Source organism: Thalia democratica, chromosome 4 (genome assembly GCF_965202585.1).
Source record: "Thalia democratica chromosome 4, ktThaDemo2.hap1.1, whole genome shotgun sequence".
NCBI classification, from domain to species: Eukaryota; Metazoa; Chordata; class Thaliacea; order Salpida; family Salpidae; genus Thalia; species Thalia democratica.
Genome location: NC_139168.1, coordinates 24206434 through 24231768, shown reverse-complemented (window position 1 = coordinate 24231768; position 25335 = coordinate 24206434). Strand labels below are relative to the sequence as shown.

Here is a 25335-nt window from a genome sequence, read left to right as displayed (position 1 = left end):
CAGGCAGACATGCAAATTGCCATCAGCAACAAAATGCCACGTTTTCAGAAAGTTTTGTACAATAAATAGGAACAAAAAAGTCATTAACTTTAGAGTAGATTTAAAATTAAGTTTTTATTATTTTCAAAATAACATGCATGAATAGTATTTTAAAGTTAATTAGTTAAATACCTTGTGAGTATAAGGAGATGTCAAAAAGGATTTTTTATTAAATATATAAAATAAGTTTAGTTTTTTGTTAATGTTAATTGAAAAAAAAACTGTTTTTTATAAAGATAAGTTTTTTTTTTGTTTAATTAAAAGGTAATTATTTTTTTTAGTTTGTTTAAAAATGAGCAGGTAGAATTACTAGGGATGAGCTCTAAACTCACTTGCTTGACCTTCATAAAACGTTTATCTTTGCGAAGGGAAGAGTGAGTTCTGATATTTTCTACCTTATAAAAAGTAGATAAAACTTGTTCGAATATAGTTTGTTATGTTTTTAAATTTCCAAGTATTTTAATTTTGTTAATATAGTACACTATCATAAAAATTAAAATACAAATTATTCATTTATGAAATCAATGAGTTCATAATAAAATTATTAATAAATAATTAAGCATATAGTGTTAGGGGTACGAGATCAAATTAAGAGATTTTAGGGGTGCGGGGCATCAAAAAGGTTGGGAACCACTGTACTAGATCTAGAAAAAAAATTCCCAGAAAATTTAAAAAAAATCTTAAAATTTCCCTGAAATTTAAAAAAAAAACCAAAACTGCCCTGAGTTTCCCTGAGTTAAAAAAAAAAGAATTAAAATTCCCTGAGTTTTCCTGAGGTTCCCTGAGATCTTCTACAACTTGAAAATTCCTTGAGTGTGTGGCAACCCTAAGCAGTTCTGAGGTCGCTTCTGATTGGCTAATATTTTACTTATTTTAAGTAATAAATTTTTTTGGTCTATTTTTCAATGTATTTGGGTAAGATGGATAAGGGTATAAATGTTCTTAATATTTTGATGTTTTATCAATTTACCTCATTTGCATAATGTTATGAATGAAAACATTTCCAAAAACTTTTAACTACAGCCATCCTTTCACAACAAGGCCACATATTGATTAAGGCTACATATTGATAAACACTTGCCTGGAGGTTTTCCCACACTTTGCTGTTTTTTTTATACATTATTAGAAAGCAAAACTTCAGTCTCACTTTTCCTTCTACAACATTAAACATTTTTTGAAGGCTAAGCATTAAGATATGTTATGTTTTATTCTTTCTTGTGTTGTTTGAAAATTTATTTGTTTTTTTTCAAATGACAAAGTTTTTCATATAAAAGGATTGTCTAATTTCTTTAAATATATGGTGAATGTCTTCCTTCACACCAATTAACTGACCTTTAAAAGTTTAAACTATCCTAATTTGAAATGTATAAACAAACTTTTTAAATGTTTAGTTTGAGGGAAAGTTCTACTACTTTAAAAGTTATGCCTATCATAAAGCTTACAGCTATTGTGAAATTAAACGTATTTTAGATCGAATTTTCAGCGTTTAAGCTACTTTTTTAAAGATCGAAGTTCTGTGTTTGACTTTTTATAAACTTAGCATTATAAATTGCTTTAGTTTCTCACAATAAGGTTGTCATGCATTCGTAACTCACAAATTAAGCTCAACATACCAAAAGTACAAAATCGCGAAATATATGCAGTTTTGTTTATCACGACTTTTGTATTAAATCAAACTTAATTTTAGTTCTTATCGCCACAATGTCAACTAAAGGCGCTTTTATATGTTTTGTAAACCATTTATGTATAGAATTTTAGCTTTTGCAGGTTTTTAAAATAAATATTTAATCATTATATGACTGTTAATTATTCTTTTATCAATAGCAAAACTGTTTGTAATCGAGTCTGATGGAAATTGTATGTCTTATGTTTAGTACCCAGGGGCCGGAACAATTTAAACAAAGGATGCAAAATTAAAAAAATACTTTGATGGCTTGATTTAGTAATAATAGTTCTTTACTAAAGCTTATGTAAATTTAAAAAGTATAGAAAATGTAAAAAAACTTTTTATAACGTAAATTGTAATGAAGTCATCACTTAATAAGAAGCCTACATTTTTTGAACCTAAATTCAAAGCAATTTAAAAAACTTTTTTAAAAACCTCAAACTTCATTTCAGCCCAAGTTGTTAACAAGCTAAAAATCTAGGATTTGCCTCTCGGGCACCATTTTGTCAACCCTTTATTTAGATAGTTGTGAATGTTAAACATCTGTGTATTTGTGTTTTCTCATGCAGAAAAAAAACATTACAATCAGTCTCTGGCTTTGTTAAAGATGATTATGAAGTTGGCTTGAAAAGATTAGTTTGTTGTTATTGTTCTTTAACCAAACTTTAGAAACAATTATTTTCAAATTCTTTAATGCTTACTTGGAACTTTTTTTATTCTAAAGAACATACTTTTGCTTGCTTTTCACAATATTTTACATCAAATTGGGATTTAACTTTTGTAGTGGGGCCCTTTTAAATTTTTTTAGTTTTTTTCTATTTCTTAATTTTACAAATCTTTCTCCAAAAATGATTTTTTTTAATTTTTTTTTTATACCATAAGCCTAAATAAATTTATCAGAAAAATTCCAATTTTTCATTTTTAGGTTTTTACAGACTTTTATTATGCTAAAAAAATTTTTTTTTAATAATTTTTATTTTTAACAGACTTGTATAGTTAAGTTTCATGAAGTAAATAATATTTTTCCCAATTAATTATTGTTCTTTAAATATATGAATGACTATACAAGTTTTACCTAAACTCTTAGAATTAGCACTTGAGCAAGAAATCCTTCAAATAGCTTTGCTAAGAATTTAGGTAAAACTTGTATGGGTCATATATTTAAAAAACAATAATTAATTGCAAAATAAAATAATTACATTATGAAGCTTAACTATACAAGATTGAGATCTTAATTGGCTAAGATTTTTTCTGGCTAAGATTCAAAAAAAGACTGAAAACGTTCTGCTTGAATAACTTCATCGCGGCTAATGTTGGCTAAAGTAAAAGTTATCTAAAGTAAAAACTTGGCTAAGATTTTTTTCTGGCTAAGATTCAAAAAAATTAATAAAAAGCTAAAGTAACAATAAAAAGGCTTACAAACTGATGAAAAATAAAAGCAAAAAACATAAATAAAAAAACTCAGTTTTAACTAATTTAAAACTCGAACTAAAAAAATTAAATCATAACAATTTAAAAAAATCTAAACAAAAAAACTTAAGTTTTTAAACCTTATTAAATATAAATACTGTTGATGGTTATTATTTATCAAACTAAAAAAAGCTTTGAGAAAAGTCATATCACTATTGACGATTTTAAAAATAGTAATAATAAAAGTAAAGTATTTTACGAAGTACCTTTTATACATTAAATATCTATTATTAAAACTTCGCAAGTAATTGTTTTAAGAACCTTGTATATTAGGCAATCGAGTCATACACTATTGATGAATTTGAAAATAGTATTAAAAAAAGTAAAGTACTTTACAAAGTACCTCTTATACATGAAAAATCTAATATTAAAACTTCGCGATATCTGTAAAAGTATATGTTTTAGAGCATAAAACTGTTCTTGCATGTAGAGTTTAAAAAGTAAGAACTTTATACAAATTACTATTTTAAGATAATAGAGTTTTTTTTTTCAAAATTTTAAGAGGTTAATTATATCAAAGTAAAAATAATAAAAATAATTTGTTTCCATACGCCATTTTTTATAAATTAAGCTACATATACTTGTATCCTTTGTTTGATATAAACGTTTATTACCTAACTTTTATAAGTTAAGGTTTTAAATCTCTTTATATCTTGTATAAGTGAACACATAATTTAGTTTCTAAACAACTTAACAACTACTTTAAGTAAACATTAAAACTTTTGAAAAAATATATATAACTGTTACATAAATTTAAATTACATTATTTAATCAGTACAGCCGTTGACATCCTTAAATTTAAATTCGACGAATTTAATTAAAATTTAGTCGCGGGCATATTTTATTTAAAGTATTTTAAAACATTTATAAAGCGATTTTGTAAAATATGTTATTAAAATTACTTTTGTTACATGAATAATCTGCGTTTAAAACTTAGTGCTGTATTAAAAAGAATTTGTTCAAGAACTAAACACTGTCCTTGCCATTATCATAACTTCCACAGTTATACTTGAAATCTTGTTAAACTATGTAAAATCGTTCTTAAATGTTACCTAACTTTACCAAAGAAACAAAATGTTTTCATATGTTGTACTTAAATATAGTTATAGTCTTTTTAAAATTACCTTTTTTACGTGAATGATCTGCTATTAAACTTAGCGCTGTAACAAAAAGCATATATTTAAGAACTTAACACTTTTTTTCTAGGGTTCATAACTTCTATGTTTTTACTTGAAATCTTGTCAAACTTTGTAAAATTGTTTTTAAATGTTAACAAAACATCCCATTCAAACAAAATTTGTATATATGTTGTACTTAAAAAGTAATAGTCTTTTTAAAATTACCTTTTTTACTTGAATGATCTACTATTAAACTTAGCGCTGTAACAAAAAGCATATATTTAAGAACTTAACACTTTTTTTCTAGGGTTCATAACTTCTATGTTTTTACTTGAAATTTTGTCAAACTATGTAAAATTGTTTTTAAATGTTAACAAAACGACCCATTTAAACAAAATTTGTATATATGTTGTACTTAAAAAGTTATAGTCTTTTTAAAATAACCTTTTTTACTTGAATGATCTACTATTAAACTTAGCGCTGTAACAAAAAGCATATATTTAAGAACTTAACACTTTTTTTCTAGGGTTCATAACTTCTATGTTTTTACTTGAAATCTTGTCAAACTTTGTAAAATTGTTTTTAAATGTTAACAAAACGACCCATTTAAACAAAATTTGTTTATATGTTGTACTTAAAAAGTTATAGTCTTTTTAAAATTACCTTTTTTACGTGAATGATCTACTATTAAACTTAGCGCTGTAACAAAAAGCATATATTTAAGAACTTAACACTTTGTTTCTAGGGCTCATAACTTCTATGTTTTTACTTGAAATCTTGTCAAACTTTGTAAAATTAATTTTAAATGTTAACAAAACCCAACAATGGGCTTTTTCGATAAGCTGGATGACAAAAACTTGTCTTATTTAGTGGCATTATTTAGTGGTTAGTAAAATATTTATTGTAAGGCTAAATTATTTTCCTTGTTATATATTTTTTTTACTTAAATGTAGGAAAAGATGAAAAAACAGTTGGTTTATCGACATCGAACAACTTCCCAGGACTTGTCGTAAGTAGCATGATTTCTCAACATTTAGACCAAAACAACTACAGCCAATGGTTAAACCTAATCAAACGCGATTTGCAAAAATTATCCTCAGGTTTCAATTTTGTTTCAATTAACTTTTCTATTTAAGATATTTTCTATACATCCGCTTTAAAAAGGCTTATATGTTTTTAAAACCTTTATAGCAGTTTCAATAAGACGTGTAGAATGTGACTGCTCAATACCAATCTTACACGCAGCATCAATTGCAAACAACGAAACCGGACTTAGAATATATTTGAATATGGCGTACCATATTTTAGATAATGAAGGTTTGTTATGCAACTAATACTAAATGTTATATATATATATATATATATATGTTTGTTTATGTGTTTTTTCATCTTGACAACAACTCTTTTAAAGAAAGAGAACAAAAAGAACTCTTTGAATCAATGATCAACAATACGATTCATTTATGTGGTTCACACGTGATGCATTCCATAAAAAGAAAGTGCGAAAGTATTGGTGCAAAAGACGAAGTCAAGTCATTTATCATGAAAATTTTTTGTCGAATGGTAACTTGCAAAAATTACGAAGTCATAAAGTTCATATTCAAACATTTTTGCATCGTCCTTTTAAGCTTAAGTAAGCGTGTTTAATTTTATTTAATTTTATTAAGTCATTTTAGGTGCGCAACTCTTATAGAATATGTTATTTTGAACCAAGATACTCGAGTTCAACAGGATCATTTTATTTAAACTAGCTTTATTAGATACGCACTTCTGTAGAAGCAGTTTATCAAAAGCGTGCTCAAACAATATATTACTGTGTATCTATATAACTTAACTTTAAACATATTTTTTAGTTAACCATTTTGTATTTTTTAGAGAGACAGCTCAATTTAAAAATGCTATGAAAGTGCTTGGATTCGTGGCAGAAAATAGGTTACAATATATGTTTCATTATTAATTGGGATTCTTAGCACTTAAGTTTGTAAATTTTATTTGAATTTTAAAAAGTTATGTGATTTTAAAAATATCGTTGTAGAGAGGGAGTTGAACCCTAGAAACAAAGTGTTAAGTTCTTAAATATATGCTTTTTGTTACAGCGCTAAGTTTAATAGCAGATCATTCACGTAAAAAAGGTAATTTTAAAAAGACTATAACTTTTTAAGTACAACATATATACAAATTTTGTTTAAATGGGTCGTTTTGTTAACATTTAAAATTAATTTTACAAAGTTTGACAAGATTTCAAGTAAAAACATAGAAGTTATGAGCCCTAGAAACAAAGTGTTAAGTTCTTAAATATATGCTTTTTGTTACAGCGCTAAGTTTAATAGTAGATCATTCAAGTAAAAAAGGTAATTTTAAAAAGACTATAACTTTTTAAGTACAATATACATACAAATTTTGTTTAAATGGGTCGTTTTGTTAACATTAAAAAACAATTTTACAAAGTTTGACAAGATTTCAAGTAAAAACATAGAAGTTATGAACCCTAGAAAAAAAGTGTTAAGTTCTTAAATATATGCTTTTTGTTACAGCGCTAAGTTTAATAGTAGATCATTCAAGTAAAAAAGGTTATTTTAAAAAGACTATAACTTGTTAAGTACAATATATATACAAATTTTGTTTAAATGGGTCATTTTGTTAACATTTAAAAACAATTTTACAAAGTTTGACAAAATTTCAAGTAAAAAAATAGAAGTTATGAGCCCTAGAAACAAAGTGTTAAGTTCTTAAATATATGCTTTTTGTTACAGCGCTAAGTTTAATAGTAGATCATTCACGTAAAAAAGGTAATTTTAAAAAGACTATAACTTTTTAAGTACAATATATATACAAATTTTGTTTAAATGGGTCGTTTTGTTAGCATTTAAAATTAATTTTACAAAGTTTGACAAGATTTCAAGTAAAAACATAGAAGTTATGAGCCCTAGAAAAAAAGTGTTAAGTTCTTAAATATATGCTTTTTGTTACAGCGCTAAGTTTAATAGCAGATCATTCTCGTAAAAAAGGTAATTTTAAAAAGACTATAACTTTTAAGTACAATATATATACAAATTTTGTTTAAATGGGTCGTTTTGTTAACATTTAAAAACAATTTTACAAAGTTTGACAAGATTTCAAGTAAAAACATAGAAGTTATGAGCCCTAGAAAAAAAGTGTTAAGTTCTTAAATATATGCTTTTTGTTACAGCGCTAAGTTTAATAGTAGATCATTCACGTAAAAAAGGTAATTTTAAAAAGACTATAACTTTTTAAGTACAATATATATACAAATTTTGTTTAAATGGGTCGTTTTGTTAACATTTAAAAACAATTTTACAAAGTTTGACAAGATTTCAAGTAAAAAAATAGAAGTTATGAGCCCTAGAAACAAAGTGTTAAGTTCTTAAATATATGCTTTTTGTTACAGCGCTAAGTTTAATAGTAGATCATTCACGTAAAAAAGGTAATTTTAAAAAGACTATAACTTTTTAAGTACAACATATATACAAATTTTGTTTAAATGGGTCGTTTTGTTAACATTTAAAATTAATTTTACAAAGTTTGACAAGATTTCAAGTAAAAACATAGAAGTTATGGGCCCTAGAAACAAAGTGTTAAGTTCTTAAATATATGCTTTTTGTTAAAGCGCTAAGTTTAATAGTAGATCATTCACGTAAAAAAGGTAATTTTAAAAAGACTATAACTTTTTAAGTACAACATATATACAAATTTTGTTTGAATGGAATGTTTTGTTAACATTTAAAAACAATTTTACAAAGTTTGACAAAATTTCAAGTAAAAACATAGAAGTTATGAGCCCTAGAAACAAAGTGTTAAGTTCTTAAATATATGTTTTTTGTTACAGCGCTAAGTTTAATAGCAGATCATTCACGTAAAAAAGGTAATTTTAAAAAGACTATAACTTTTTAAGTACAATATATATACAAATTTTGTTTGAATGGGATGTTTTGTTAACATTTAAAAACAATTTTACAAAGTTTGACAAAATTTCAAGTAAAAACATAAAAGTTATGAGCCCTAGAAAAAAAGTGTTAAGTTCTTAAATATATGCTTTTTGTTACAGCGCTAAGTTTAATAGCAGATCATTCATGTAAGAAGGTTAATTTTAAAAAGACTATAACTTTTTAAGTACAACATATATACAAATTTTGTTTGAATGGGATTTTTTGATAACATTTAAAAACAATTTTACAAAGTTTGACAAGATTTCAAGTAAAAACATAGAAGTTATGAACCCTAGAAAAAAAGTGTTAAGTTCTTAAATATATGCTTTTTGTTACAGCGCTAAGTTTAATAGCAGATCATTCACGTAAAAAAGGTAATTTTAAAAAGACTATAACTATGTTTAAGTACAACATATGAAAACATTTTGTTTTTTTGGTAAAGTTAGGTAACATTTAAGAACGATTTTACATAGTTTAACAAGATTTCAAGTATAACTGTGGAAGTTATGATAATGGCAAGGACAGTGTTTAGTTCTTGAACAAATTCTTTTTAATACAGCACTAAGTTTTAAACGCAGATTATTCATGTAACAAAAGTAATTTTAATAACATATTTTACAAAATCGCTCTATAAATGTTTTAAAATACTTTAAATAAAATATGCCCGCGATTAAATTTTAATTAAATTCGTCGAATTTAAATTTAAGGATGTCAACGGCTGTACTGATTAAATAATGTAATTTAAATTTATGTAACAGTTATACAGTAATCTTCCTTTATTCTACCAACATATGTTTCTATGTGTCAACGAATCAACACACTTCATTGACATTGACATTCGTTGACACACAGAAACATATGTTGGTAGAATAAAGGAAGATAACTGTATAATTTGTTTTTATTTATATTCCATTGAAGTTACTTTACTAGGATCTTTTATTAGCAAACAATTAAAACTATATTTTGAACAGTTGTAACAGTTATATATATTTTTTCAAAAGTTTTAATGTTTACTTAAAATAGTTGTTAAGTTGTTTAGAAACTAAATTATGTGTTCACTTATACAAGATATAAAGAGATTTAAAACCTTAACTTATAAAAGTTAGGTAATAAACGTTTATATCAAACAAAGGATACAAGTATATGTAGCTTAATTTATAAAAAGTGGCGTATGGAAACAAATTATTTTTATTATTTTTACTTTGATATAATTAACCTCTTAAAATTTAGAAAAAAAAAACTCTATTATCTTAAAATAGTAATTTGTATAAAGTTCTTACTTTTTAAACTCTACATGCAAGAACAGTTTTATGCTCTAAAACATATACTTTTACAGATATCGCGAAGTTTTAATATTAGATTTTTCATGTATAAGAGGTACTTTGTAAAGTACTTTACTTTTTTTAATACTATTTTCAAATTCATCAATAGTGTATGACTCGATTGCCTTATATACAAGGTTCTTAAAACAATTACTCGCGAAGTTTTAATAATAGATATTTAATGTATAAAAGGTACTTCGTAAAATACTTTACTTTTATTATTACTATTTTTAAAATCGTCAATAGTGATATGACTTTTCTCAAAGCTTTTTTTAGTTTAATAAATAATAACCATCAACAGTATTTATATTTAATAAGGTTTAAAAACTTAAGTTTTTTTGTTTAGATTTTTTTTTTAATTGTTATGATTTAATTTTTTTAGTTCGAGTTTTAAATTAGTTAAAACTGAGTTTTTTTATTTATGTTTTTTGCTTTTATTTTTTCATCAGTTTGTAAGCCTTTTTATTGTTACTTTAGCTTTTTATTAATTTTTTTGAATCTTAGCCAGAAAAAAATCTTAGCCAAGTTTTTACTTTAGCCAACATTAGCCAGTTTTTACTTTAGCCAACATTAGCTGCGATGAAGTTATTCAAGCAAAACGTTTTCAGTCTTTTTTTGAATCTTAGCCAGAAAAAATCTTAGCCAATTAAGATCTCAATCTATACAAGTTGGAAAAAATGAAAATTATTAAAAAAAAATAAAAACAAATTATACAGTAATCTTCCTTTATTCTACCAACATATGTTTCTGTGTGTCAACGAATCATCACACTTCAACTGGGTTCTGTAAAAAAATAATTACTGTAATGAGAGAATAGAAGCATAGAATAGAATATGTGTATACATGTTTTCATTAAAATAAGATATTTTCTACAGATAATAGTTATTAATAGGTAAAATACTTAATATTAAATCCGACTGTTATAAAACTATATAATATTTATGATTATTAAGTCTAAAATAAGTAAAGTAAGCTAAATTAAACAACAAAACAACAGATTATAATATAAACAAACAACTCACGTTAATGGGAAAGATAACTGATTCAAAATTTGTTGTAGTTAACTAATGAAAAATATATTCATTGCAACTAATAATTACGTCACGTTGTAAACGAGGTTATTTAAACTATTTAATTTGTATTGCGAAGATCATTAATTTAGTTTTTATGTAATCTAATTTGAACAAAAACAAAACATTAACCATTAGATAGTTGATCAATAAAATTTAATAAAACTTAACGACGGTGAAGGCAATAAGAGTCACAGAAACTTGATGTAACATGTATTTTATATATTGAATGTTTGTAATGATTGAATCAAAGTTATATAGAATTAGGAAGCAGATTTAGTTCAAATGTAAAAATCAAAATGAAAAAATTAAACTTTAAGAAAAAACCAAAACACAAAAAAACAAAATTGTTATTAGGCTTACGATGTACTGACGGATAATTAATTTACAGCGACATACATAAAATCATAATGAACTAAATTTAGTATATATTTTATTTTATAATTAATAAAATAATTAATTGGTAAAGTAGGAGTCGGCTGTTTAATTTAAAATATCAATATTACAATAATATAGCTGTAATAATATTACAGATATTATAAATAATTAATAAGTAAGTTGTGTTATATATGAAAGTTAAAATGTAAAACAACAAGGTAGTCATATGCTAAGTATAAACCTGCAGTAAAAAATATTATTTTTAATTATTATTAAAAAAAAAATATTATTTTTGCATAACAGTCTGTAAACCACGAGGCTGAAGTTTGATAGAAATTCATATTTACTAAATTCATACACTTTCTAATTTTTTTAAATTATAGACATCCTTTGTTGTATACGCCATTGAAGTCGCCCTAATTATTATAAACCAATGAAACCTTAAAAAATTTGTCTATTATGCGTAGAACTACAGATCCTGAAAGTCTCAACGATTAACTTTGAAAACTAAAGTAGTTATAGCGTATCGAAATTATGTATTAAAAAAATCAAAAAAAATAACCAAGTTTTCGAAAAGTTCAACTACACCGATTATTGTAGACGCTATTGAAGTCGCCCTAATTATTATAAACCAATGAAACCTTAAAAAATTTGTCTATTATGCGTAGAACTACAGATCCTGAAAGTCTCAACGATTAACTTTGAAAACTAAAGTAGTTATAGCGTATCGAAATTATGTATTAAAAAAATCAAAAAAAATAACCAAGTTTTCGAAAAGTTCAACTACACCGATTATTGTAGACGCTATTGAAGTCGCCCTAATTATCATAAACCAATGAAACCTTAAAAAATTTGTCTATTATGCGTAGAACTACAGATCCTGAAAGTCTCAACGATTAACTTTGAAAACTAAAGTAGTTATAGCGTATCGAAATTATGTATTAAAAAAATCAAAAAAAATAACCAAGTTTTCGAAAAGTTCAACTACACCGATTATTGTAGACGCTATTGAAGTCGCCCTAATTATTATAAACCAATGAAACTTTAAAAAATTTGTCTATTATGCGTAGAACTACAGATCCTGAAAGTCTCAACGATTAACTTTGAAAACTAAAGTAGTTATAGCGTATCGAAATTATGTATTAAAAAAATCAAAAAAATAACCAAGTTTTCGAAAAGTTCAACTACACCGATTATTGTAGACGCTATTGAAGTCGCCCCAATTATTATAAACCAATGAAACCTTGAAAAATTTGTCTATTATGCGTAGAACTACAGATCCTGAAAGTCTCAACGATTAACTTTGAAAACTAAAGTAGTTATAGCGTATCGAAATTATGTATTAAAAAAATCAAAAAAAATAACCAAGTTTTCGAAAAGTTCAACTACACCGATTATTGTAGACGCTATTGAAGTCGCCCTAATTATTATAAACCAATGAAACCTTGAAAAATTTGTCTATTATGCGTAGAACTACAGATCCTGAAAGTCTCAACGATTAACTTTGAAAACTAAAGTAGTTATAGCGTATCGAAATTATGTATTAAAAAAATCAAAAAAAATAACCAAGTTTTCGAAAAGTTCAACTACACCGATTATTGTAGACGCTATTGAAGTCGCCCTAATTATTATAAACCAATGAAACCTTAAAAAATTTGTCTATTATGCGTAGAACTACAGATCCTGAAAGTCTCAACGATTAACTTTGAAAACTAAAGTAGTTATAGCGTATCGAAATTATGTATTAAAAAAATCAAAAAAAATAACCAAGTTTTCGAAAAGTTCAACTACACCGATTATTGTAGACGCTATTGAAGTCGCCCTAATTATCATAAACCAATGAAACCTTAAAAAATTTGTCTATTATGCGTAGAACTACAGATCCTGAAAGTCTCAACGATTAACTTTGAAAACTAAAGTAGTTATAGCGTATCGAAATTATGTATTAAAAAAATCAAAAAAAATAACCAAGTTTTCGAAAAGTTCAACTACACCGATTATTGTAGACGCTATTGAAGTCGCCCTCCATTAAATGCATCCTCCATTAAATCATCTGTATCTCTTTCCAACGGCTGGTCAGCCTTAATGAAAAAAATGGTTTATATATATAGTATTTACATTGTTAAACTTGCTGATTAATTTATAATAATTTTAATATTTAAAGCAACAAATGTAAAAACTAACATTTGCATCCTCCATTAAATCATCTGTATCTCTTTCCAACGGCTGATCAGCCTTAATGAAAAAAAATGGTTTATTTATATAGTATTTAGATTGTTAAACTTGCTGATTAATTTATAAAAATGTAATTAACTAATAACCACGCTGCTTATTATTTAAAGAATTATTTAGTAAACTTACATCATCTCTTGGTTTAAATAATGTTTTCCTAAATTTCACTTTAATTGCGTTTTTCTCAACTTTAGTTGCGTATCTAAAGTTTAGATTGAGACCTTGGTATAACCTTCTAAAAGCTAGGTCTTGATTTTCTTTGTATAATTTAAAAAAGTTACAACTATCCGCCTCTTTTAACAACTTTTTTTTATCTGAAAGAACCTTTGCTACTACTTTTTTGTACATTACCATCTTTAAATTTTCTGTTTTAAAATATATTCGTGATCAACAAATTAGTGAAATTAAAATTGGTGTTATATCAATTATCATTATAAATGTGTTTTAATCTAAATATATTAAAGCAAACTCCAAAAGCTAAAACTTAACACATTTGATCAAATTTAACACGTATAAGGCCTATTTAGATTTTCATCACTTTTATAGCCTAAGATTTAACACTGATTGAAATACCAAATACATATAGTTTTGTTTTCAAAAGAAATTATAAACAAAGATTTAATTTTGGTCTTTGTAAAGTAACTACTTACATATGTGGAAATAATAATAGTCCTATATAGACCATGATTTTTGCGTTTGAAAATAAAAATCTACAAAATAAACACAGGTTGCCAAAGGTTTTGGATAAATTTTTCTAGGTTTTCGAAAGTAGAACTTTTTGGGTTTAATTTCAGTATAATATTAAGATTTAGGTAAAAAACTGTCTTAATTAATACAAAAAAAAATTAATACAATAAATCGTTGAGACTTTCAGGATCTGTAGTTCTACGCATAATAGACAAATTTTTCAAGGTTTCATTGGTTTATAATAATTAGGGCGACTTCAATAGCGTCTACAATAATCGGTGTAGTTGAACTTTACGAAAACTTGGTTATTTTTTTTGATTTTTTTAATACATAATTTCGATACGCTATAACTACTTTAGTTTTAAAAGTTAATCGTTGAGACTTTCAGGATCTGTAGTTCTACGCATAATAGACAAATTTTTCAAGGTTTCATTGGTTTATAATAATTAGGGCGACTTCAATAGCATCTACAATAATCGGTGTAGTTGAACTTTTCGAAAACTTGTTTTTTTTTTTGATTTTTTTAATACATAATTTCGATACGCTATAACTACTTTAGTTTTCAAAGTTAATCGTTGAGACTTTCAGGATCTGTAGTTCTACGCATAATAGACAAATTTTTCAAGGTTTCATTGGTTTATAATAATTAGGGCGACTTTTAATAGCGTCTACAATAATCGGTGTAGTTGAACTTTTCGAAAACTTGGTTATTTTTTTTGATTTTTTTAATACATAATTTCGATACGCTATAACTACTTTAGTTTTCAAAGTTAATCGTTGAGACTTTCAGGATCTGTAGTTCTACGCATAATAGACAAATTTTTTAAAGTTTCATTGGTTTATAATAATTAGGGCGACTTCAATAGCGTCTACAAAAATCGGTGTAGTTGAACTTTTCGAAAACTTGGTTATTTTTTTTGATTTTTTTAATACATAATTTCGATACGCTATAACTACTTTAGTTTTCAAAGTTAATCGTTGAGACTTTCAGGATCTGTAGTTCTACGCATAATAGACAAATTTTTTAAGGTTTCATTGGTTTATAATAATTAGGGCGACTTCAATAGCGTATACAACAAAGGATGTCTACAATTTAAAAAAATTAGAAAGTGTATGAATTTAGTAAATATGAATTTCTATCAAACTTCAGCCTCGTCTGTAAACCTAAAAATAGAAAATTGTGCAAAATTGGAATTTTTCTGAAAAATTTATTTAGGCTTATGGTTTAAAAAAAAAAAATTACAAGTTTAAACTTATTTTAATAAGTATGTTGAAAAATAAAAAGTTATTATTTTTGAAGAAAAACTTGTAAAATTAAAATAGTAGAAAAAAACTCAAAATTTTTAAAGGGGCCCCACTACAAAAGTTAAACCCCAATTCTATGGAAATTATTGTGAAAAGCAAAGCAAAAGAACGTTCTTTAGAATAAATAAAAAAGTTCCAAGTTAGCATTAAACATTTGAAAATAGTTGGTTTTAAAGTTTGTTAAAAAAAACACCATTCAAGCCAAGTTCACAATCTTTTGTTAAAGTACTTTGATAAATCAGTTGTTTTAGTTTGTTTAAATATTAGCAAATTTTATACTATAACTTTTTGGTTCAAATTTTTTTTCAAACTACACAAATTTGCACAATGACACTTTTGCAAAGAGACATTTTTGCAAGGGTTGAACAATTTTTGTAATTTTAATTTATTTATTTCACTTAAGTTTATTTTTCTACTATCACTGTTACCCTTACACTCGGTCGGTAGCTTTTTTTTAATGATAATTTTAAATATTAATATTTTTTATTTTTAATATCACAGTTACCCCTAACCCTTACCCTCGGTCAATAACTTTTTTCTTTTTGTTTTTTTATTAATTTATCTTTTTGTTTTTTTTTTTTTTTTTTTTTTAAATTATTTTTCTGTTATTTTACTCTTGTGCAAAAATGTAACTTGTGCAAAATTGACCCTTGGTGTAAAATTGTCTTTGTGCAATTTAGTAACTTTGTGCCCTTGTGCAATTTTGATCACTTTAATTTTCACATGGAATTGTTATTAAACAGGGTTGCCAAAAACCTGGAATTTCAAAATTTAGGCAATAAAAACCTTGAATTTGAGGAAAAAAAAATGGAATTTTGAGCAAAAATCACTAAAAAACTGAAGTATAAACTATTTAACATGTAAAATAACAAAATTTGAATTAGGTATGAAAAATCTATTATAAATGTAAAAATTTATCTATATGATAAAATTTTTACTTTATTGAAAACACTTTTAAATTAGGTTAACAAAATCATTTTAATGTTGTTATACTGTTTAAGACAGTTTTTAAGTTTAAGTTAACTTAATTCTAAAAATGAACCAAAAAACTTGATTTTTAAGAACTGAGAAAGTATTCATAGAACCTGGAAGAAAGCTACAATAAATCTTAGGCAACTCTGATTAAAGAATTTAAATAAATTCTGTTCATATTTTTAAATTAGTACTTGATAAAACTGAAAAGTAAAATTGTGGCTTTTTTTCAGTAGAAAAACATCAGTCTCACTTTTCCATCTAAACAAATATTTTTTAAGGTTGAGCGTGCAAGTAATATCATGTGCTGTTTTATCTGTTCATTCTACAAGCATTCTACCTGTTCTTAAAACTTATGTAATTAAAAAAAAAACTATCTATTTCAACTGAAAAAACAAATCCCTTGGTGACATTATTTTTATTACTGTATTAATTAATTGGTTATTAACTGTATATTAAGGTGCATTCACTATAAAAATTACAACTACAGTGTAAAGAATTTGAAAGTAGCAAAAAAATATTAAATTTCGAAAATTTATTCAAATATGAGTTAAGAGTTTTTATGTTCAAATTTGTACATATATTTTTAACGTTAAATTTTAAGTGTTACTTTAAAATATTATTAAAATACATAGCCATTCAACAACTATTCAAAAACTTTTTTTTTCTTACCAAGATTTAAAAGCAGTAATGGTCATAAATTACTAGCTTATCAAGGTAGTAAACTTTGGACAGACCTACCTATTAAGTTAAAAGACCAAAGCCATTTTGGAAGGTTCCAGGTTGAACTAAAGGGTAACTTGTTAAATGATCAAATAATTCAATAGAGTTTACATAAGATGAACAGGAACTTTTTATTTTTTTTATAAACAGTAGATTAGTATTCATTTTCCATCTGAGTAGGTATTTATTTATTTATGAGTATATTAACTGGGTTTTATAGGATTGGTCCAGTCTAGTTTGTAGAAAGTTGTACTATATACATTTTTTTCTGTTTGTAGTTTGTTAGAGTATTAGTAAACAGTTACACTTCATAGTCTACATATTATATGTGTAGATAAAATTTTTAGTCTCTAAATATATTTTTGCCAGAAAACAAAGAAAGATAAAAGTTTAAATCATGAGCTGAATTCACTGATAAAATTTAAAACAGGTTGACTTATTTTATGATTATTAGTGTTGTTTATCTTATTTATTATTATTCTTTTTTCAAAGAAGAAACTTATTTACTATTTTCAGTGTTTTTTGTGGTTGTTACATTATTGTTTTGCTATAGTTAAACTCCTATATTTAGACATTTATTCAAGTTTGTAAAAAATGATAGTTTTAATTAAAAGGATATATTCATTTTATACTTTTTATTTAGTTTAAGCAAAAACTTTTATGGATACAGCTTTATTTTACTTTTTTTGATTATTGCAGCTTTAATTTACTGTTGCTTATTTTTTGATAAGTTAAAATAAGTTGGTAGTAGAGTCTAAATTCTTAAACATACTTTAAAAAAAAAACTTCAAATATCGTTATTAATTTTTTAAAAATCTTTTTTAAATCATATAAAGGATTAAATTATTTGCTAAAATTATTGAAGAATTTTAAAATAAAAAATTTCAGATAGAAACTTTACCTTTTAATGTATAGTTAGATATATATTTTATGTGTATATAATGCTAGATATATGTGTGTATAAAATTTCTTAAATTTTTTTGGATGTTTATTTTATTATTATTTTTTTTTAGAAAAATATTTAATGTTGTAAAGTTTAATAGTCTCATTTTTCATAGAGTTTTTCGTTTTAGAGTTTAAATGTTTCTTCTTTTTCACTTTTAGCTCATAATAATTTTGATTAAGTTGAGTATGCAACTTGATGACCGAGAGGTCTTTTTGCATATCCAGGTCATTGAACCAAAAAATTTTTTGTTTTGTTATTGTTTAATAAACTAATTAATTGTATACAAACTATATGGTGTGAGGTTTAAAAACTAAAAGGTCTTTCTCTTCATCAGTCTAATGAACATAGTTGTAAGCATTTACATTTTTCTTTCTTTCATTTGACAAACACTCAAGACTAAAAATAACAAAATGTGGTAAAATCATGAAGCTTGAATTCACAAGCAAGCTTAGCCTGTGATAAAAAAAGTACATAAACAATCCAATAATCACTGCCACCAAATTGAAGGCACAAATTTAAACAATATTAACTAAAATCAATATGTTCTACAAATAATGTTTAAATGAAGTATAAAGAGAGTAATTTTAAAATTTGCCAACACAATTTAACATTAAGTTTCAACTTAACTTTTAATAAAGAACATTAACCATCTAAAAATTTCTGCATACATGTTAACAAGAAGTTTTAAAAAGTTACATAAAATATTAAAAATAATAAAAATAATTTATTACAATAATGTATAACAATTACCCTTTTATTAATTAAAACAATCACAAAATAAAAGAGAACCGACACAATTTGTACACAACATTTATCAAAATTAACAAAATAGTATATCAGCAAACTGATCATGTCTCCAACAGAGTTGCCAAACACTCAAGATAACTCAAGACAGTTATAAAGCTTACGAAAATCTGAGGATGACTCATGTCAGTTTGGTTATTTTATATAAAAAGTTAAAAATCTCAGTCCAGTTTTCTTTCTAAATCTTGATTTAGTTTAGTTGTTCTAGTTTCAAATTTTGATATTTTATAACTAATTTTGTTTGAAAAGTTGATCTTTGTTGATTTAAGAAAATTTTAAACTAATTTTAAAAACTTAGAATGACTCAAGAAAGTTTAAGGTAACACAGGGTAGTTTTTTTGATTCAAAGAGTGGCAACAATCAAGCTACAGTAAAGAAAATAAGTATACATTTGGTTTTTTACTTTCTTTATATTCTTATTCATTTTAAACTACTTTTCTTTGTAGATTTAACTTACTTAGATAATGTTAAAATTCTTCATTTTATGCATGCTTTACCAGACTGTTATAGAATAAAAATGAGTACATCAAGTTTTTGTAACTGTTCATGCTTCATAACAAGGAACTACTTTGTCAAAAAGTTCAACATCCACGTTTCTTATATGAATACAGATGACTGTTTTGAAAGTATAAGGAGTGTTAGTTTTGTTTTTGTAATGTTTACATAATTATATAAGTTTTACTTTTGTATTTTTTATTTTATTATACATAACTTAAACAAAAAAAAATTTTTTAAATGATAATGTAAGTAAAATATTTTTAATCAGCAGAGATTAACCTGAAAAATAAAACTATACTTTAACTAGTTTAAGTGTTTTAGATTTCTAGAGGTAAGTCTGCTAACTAAAAAATTGAATTTAGTCACTAAATATTGCATTTGAAAATCATACATTTATTTCAATTACCCATTTAAATTTTAAAAAGTGGTTTTAAAACTAAAGAACAAAACAAATTTTAATGAAATAATTTTTTTTTTTATTGCTTTAAAATTACAACATACCTTTTGAAATAACTGACGAAATAAATAAATAATTTTGTAAAGTAGGACTAATTTTAAAAACTTTTCTTTACTCTCCTATGACCTTTTAAGGAACAGTATAACTAAAATTAGTTTTAAAGAGAAATTAATAACTATTTTTTACAAAAGTTTAACTAAGTACAAATACAAATAAAATTTATAAGTTCTTTCAATCATACAACAATCATATGACTGAGAAAATTGTATACACTGTTTTGTTTTTTTATACACAATGTCTAACATAAATTAAACTTTTTATTCTAGCTCATTTTTTGAGTTAGAGTTAGTTATAAAATAACTAGTTGTTCACTCGCTAAATGTTACAGCTAGAGATTAGTATCATGGTTGTTTACCTAATATTGTCTGCCTGATTAAAAGCATATCAAAACTAAACACTTAACATTTTTAAATAGTACTATATATAAAGAAAACTGAAGATAACAATGTGTTGTTTTTTTATGAAACATAGAATAATAAGTTTTAAAATAGAAAAAACAAAATCTTATTTTATTGTTTAAATGTTTTATTTAAATCAGGATTTGGGCAACAAACAAGAACAAACAAAGGGGACTTTTGAAAAAAGTTTGGGAAACCCTGATTTAAATAGTAATAACTAGACATATTCATGATTTAAAAGGTCTTTTTTTTAGAAACTTGAAGATTTACATGCAACCAAAGAAGAAGTACATGAGGTGTTTGAAAGTTTAGAAGCAGAAAGACGAAGAAGACTGAATTTAGAAACGAAAAGCTTGCAAAGAAAGCAAATTGTTTTACAGAACTATACTCCTCTGCATAAAAGCATTTACAGGTTAAATGTTAGTTACTAATAAAAACTTCACTGTTATGTTACAGACTAAATTTTCAATTAGTTAACAATTGGGGTTTATAAATAATGTTTTGTACCTTTTCAGCAAATTTTACACCAGAATAAAATATTATTTCAAAAAAAATTTTTTAATTTTAAGGAATGTTTTCTCCACAAAGACTTTTTGAAACTAGTTGAAACTGCAACAAAACACCCCCACAAAGTTGTGCATCTGGTGCAGAGAACCAAAGCAGATCGCGTTTACCAGTTTCCACTTTTCACATCAAACTTCTGTGAAAGGCTGGTTGAGGAACTGAGTAATTTTGAAGCGTCTGACATGCCAAAGGGAAGACCAAACACTATGAACAATTATGGAGTGAGTTAATTATGTTGTTGGTTTAGTATTAAATGCGGGTAAATAATTACATAAAACTTATCTATGGTACTTGTTAGGATTATCTTCTTGATTTAAATGTTTTTATTTAGCATACAATGTTTCTGTTCAAAGTATAGTTTAAACAACATTATCCAACAATATTTAATCACATACTCTTTTACTTGCAGCCTAGTTTTAATGATTAAAATAATCTATATTTTAAGTATCATAATAAAAACCTTAGTTTGTTTGTTTCACTATAAAATTTGTTTTGTTTTCTTTTGTATGTTGTACTCATTTTTTTCTAAACTATTAGACTATTAAAAGGTTGTTCAAATAAGAATGACAATTGAAGTTATACTTGGTGTCTTACTTGTTTTGTTTTTTATACAATTTGGTTATACACTGTAAATTTTTATCTGCTGAAGTACGTTGCCAACCCATAAGACTATTTTATACTGCAAAAGTACAACTTGAAAAGTCAAAAAAATGCTTTTTTTAAATTATATCTCATTATCAATTACCAAAGTTTATTATTCTCTATTTTTACAATTTTGTAAATTAAAAAAAAAAACATTTAAAAAAGTATTAATAACATTATGATATTTCTTGTTTGTAAACGTTTTAACTTTTTCAAAAAAATATTTTCTAAAAGTTTACAATTTATAAAATAAAAAAGAGTTTTATATTGTCAAAAAGTTTGATTAAGCAAAATTGGGCTGTCTAAATTTTTATACATAAATATTATAAAACTGAGTAAATCTCAAAGTTAGAAGAAGTTTCTAGACTCCTTGAATTTTAATTTATTTTTCTTAATATAAACTTTTATACAATAGTCAACGTTATTTTTTGTAAAAGAAAACCTCAGTCTCTTATACGTCCTCATCTTCATTTGTTTTTAGCATAGTTGCAGCTTGTTTTGGAAAAACTATCCAAGTTACCTTAGTTTTTCCAAATTAAACTTTGTAAAATATTCTATCTACCTTGTTTAATTATATTTAAAAATTAGTACCTTTCAACGCATAATGAAACTCAAAAAAGAAATAAATAAATAACAAAAAACAAATTGTCAAAGGTCCTCCTTGACGAGCTCGGCTTCAATGCCCACTTTTTCAACCCCCTCCGAATCAGCTACCTATCTCCTGTGGCAACCGCCCTCTTCCCCGAGTGGGTATTAGGAACCCTGGACTCGCACAAGGCGTTCACGGTGAAGTACGACCACGAAGGTGGAGGGGACGTGGACCTGAACTGTCACTATGACGACGCGGAAGTTTCGGTCAATGTTTTGTTGGGTTGCGATTATGAGGGCGGCAGCTTGTTCTTCGGTGGAATGCTGGGGGTTCGATATTTTTAGTTTAATTTTATTGTTTGCACTAAGAACAGTTGAGGTTAAAGTTGTTTGTTTAACAAAAATGAATATTGGGTAAAATGTGAAAACTTTTTACGATAATTGTAAATTACTTTTTATTAGTATTGAAATGTTGTACACTTTTTTGATACATGGTTATTTCGTAAACATTTTTTTTTTACAAACACTTGAAAGATAGCCTTTTAATCGTGAGGTTTTCCTTAGATTTATAAATATCTAAAAACATTTTTTCTTTGGTTTTTGATGATGAAATTCATCAGTTTTTGAACAAATTTTGGTAAGCAGTTAACTACTTAAGTGTTAAATTTAACAAATATTAAAAGGTTATATTGTACTACTAAAATTCTCATAGAATATTAAATAATTTGTATTTATTGACTGCACCAAGTTTAATAAAATTCTAAAAATAAATTCATATATATATCTATTAAATAAATAGTTTAAAAGCTCATTAAAGTTTCTGTGCAAATAATAAATTTTTTGCTCAATTTAGTGCTTAGTTATCTAACTTATATCTACTCAGTTCTGTGCTTAGAAGCTTTGTCTTAAGGCTTACATATCACACAAACTTACTTAACTAAACAACTTTAATTAACAATTTTTTAAAACTTATTTGAACTTCAAAAGTTTGATCTGTTCTGGTTATTTCAGTATTTAAAATAAATGATTTATTTAAATTCTTAGAGTTTTTTAAGGACTAAAACTAAATAAAGAGTTATCATTGAATGAGAAAAAAGTATTAAAAAACTGAATTCCAGTATAGTTTTTTGATTAAATTTTATTTCAATTTATTTAAACATAAATTTTTTGAAGTTCTATGTAGACTTTGGTTAATTAAAAAAAAGTAAAAAGGGGTTGTAAGCACTTCAAATAAGCTCATGTATTTGTATATAAAATTTCAACAAAACTCTTTTGAAAAGAGTCTTTCGTTAATTAAAAAAATAATGTGTTTAATTAAAAGAGTAAATAAGAAGTGCTTACAAACATATAACAAAATGTTTAAATTGTAGAAAAACAAATCTCAAACAATCTTTCCCACCGTTTTTTTACATCTTTCTTATGGAAGTTTTCAACATAGCAACTTGGAACCCCTTTATATATAAAACTCCTTTAAATTTTATTAAGTTGTAAAAAGTTATTGTTAGCTAATATAAAAAAGTAACAACAAATTTTACTGATAAAATACAAAATGAACGAATGTCATATAACGAAAACATTATCAATAATTTGTAAAAAATAATTTTAGATTTTAGCTATCAGGTTTTGGAATTTTTTGTAGCTGTTACTATATTCAGAATGATTGAAATATATATCTTTTTTACTTTTTATTTATTTTTCAAAGTAGAGTATCTTCAATGTATTTTCATGGCAGTTTTTCTTAAACTGTGCACTTTTATACAGCATTATGCGCATAATTTTTATAATGTGTACAGAAAATTAAACTTGTAAAGAGTTTAAAAACATTTGCATTTTTAGCTCATTAAAACATCTAACCGATTTAAGGGCATAGGGGGGGTAAACACCCTTTTTTGGTTTTTGATCTTATTTTGTATAGTTTTTACTAAGCTACAAGATGCTTTTTACAGATTTATAAAATTCAAAATAATTTTTGAGATATAGCCGGTCAAAGTCAGAGGCAACAATAGGATCCTTATGGGAGGCGCAAACTGAAACGTCAAATAACTAGAAATCACTAAAAATCTATCTTCTTCTACGTTTTTTGAGATAACTACCTCAAACTTTCAGGAAATGTTCCTTGATATATTTAGAAAATTCTGTCGGAACCGAATTTAAAAAAATTAAAAAATAAAAATTTTATAACAAAAAAACAAAAAAAAAACTGTTTTTTTTGTTTATTTTTTATATAAAGTTTTTATTTTTTTAAAAAATTCCTTCCGACAGAATTTTCTAAATATATCAAGGAACATTTCCTGAAAGTTTGAGGTAGTTATCTCAAAAAACGTAGGAGAAGATAGATTTTTAGTGAAATAGTATATTTTTGCCGTTTTAGTTTGCGCCTCCCATAAGGATCCTATTGTCGGCTTCGACTATTTATTTATATAATTTAAACATTTATTTTTCGATTACAAGTTAATAAAAAATACATTGCCTGAACTACAAGAGTTTTATAAAATGTACATCTAAACATGAAACACCAAAATAAGATAATCCCCTCAAACAGGAAAAACCGGTTCCCCTGGTCCAATCGAAAGAGGTGGTCCACCCACAAACAGGCTGGGCCACGATGCACCGGGGAAGGCAGTTTCACGGGGCCATGCCCGTGGAAGACGGTTGCCGTAGAAACGTCATTATGTGGACCAGGTCGTCACGGGTGCGCAACCGCGAGTGTCCCATGTGCGGGGAAATTCCCCATCTCGTGAAAAGTTTAAAAGAGTTTGGTGGAGGATTTACCAAATCAGAAAGTTACTGTAGCTTGGTTTAAAGAATATTTTTAAAATTGTTGAATTTTTTTTACTTTTTTCTACAAAAAAAAGATACTTTTATTAATGTAGCGTAAGTTAATAAAAACGTTTATAAGGAAATTTTTGTTAACTAAAACAAAATTTTGAGTTTTTGAAACTAAAAGATGTTGATATTGGTGCCAATATTTAAATGTAAATTCTTAAGGAAAACATTTAAAGACTATTTTTTTAACTATCTTTTTAAGCTTTTTGTCAGTAGTTCACATTTGTTTTCTATTTACTCAAAAGTTAGATAATAATTTGTTGCATATATTTAACAATAAACATTGTTGAACTAAATTCTATAATTTTTTTAATGTGGCTCAAAGCTAAACATTTGAGGTCTACCAAAGTAAAATGTACTATAAATTTTATTGTTAAAGAAACAATAAGAGGTCTCTACTTTTCAAGTAGAATGTACTTTAAGTTTATTCAATGAATTAAAATAGTTTTAGAACCCGTAACTATCGCTCAAGTTTGATTTTTAGCTTTTGCTATGCTGCCATGCAGGGTTGCAATAGTTTGTGTTTTTCTTAATTGAAAAAATATAAATATACTTATCCTTAAATTGTCATGCTTCTAGTATTGATTAATTATAAGGAAAAAAAAAAGTATAAACTTTAGTTC

General features: G+C 25.4%; 1 protein-coding gene across 1 annotated transcript; it reads left to right on the top strand.

Annotated features, from left to right (window-relative positions):
• The first annotated feature begins 19183 nt into the window (after nucleotides 1-19183).
• On the top strand, nucleotides 19184-24751 carry LOC145834559 (2-oxoglutarate and iron-dependent oxygenase domain-containing protein 2-like). The gene is made up of 5 exons (XM_082942012.1): nucleotides 19184-19316; nucleotides 20347-20511; nucleotides 20662-20877; nucleotides 21953-22216; nucleotides 24429-24751. The coding sequence occupies exons 1-5, from the start codon at nucleotides 19197-19199 to the stop codon at nucleotides 24687-24689; spliced, it is 1026 nt and encodes a 341-aa protein (XP_082798138.1). The 5' UTR covers nucleotides 19184-19196; the 3' UTR covers nucleotides 24690-24751.
• Nucleotides 24752-25335: the final 584 nt, after the last annotated feature.

Bases quoted from the DNA above. Each gene is read 5' to 3' on its own strand.
- LOC145834559 (XM_082942012.1), top strand. From the start codon at position 19,197: ATGAGTACATCAAGTTTTTGTAACTGTTCATGCTTCATAACAAGGAAC. The intron at 19,317-20,346 runs GTTAGTTTTGTT...TCTTTTTTTTAG, and splicing joins GTTTTGAAAGTATAAGGAGT to AAACTTGAAGATTTACATGC. The intron at 20,512-20,661 runs GTTAGTTACTAA...TTTAATTTTAAG, and splicing joins AAAGCATTTACAGGTTAAAT to GAATGTTTTCTCCACAAAGA.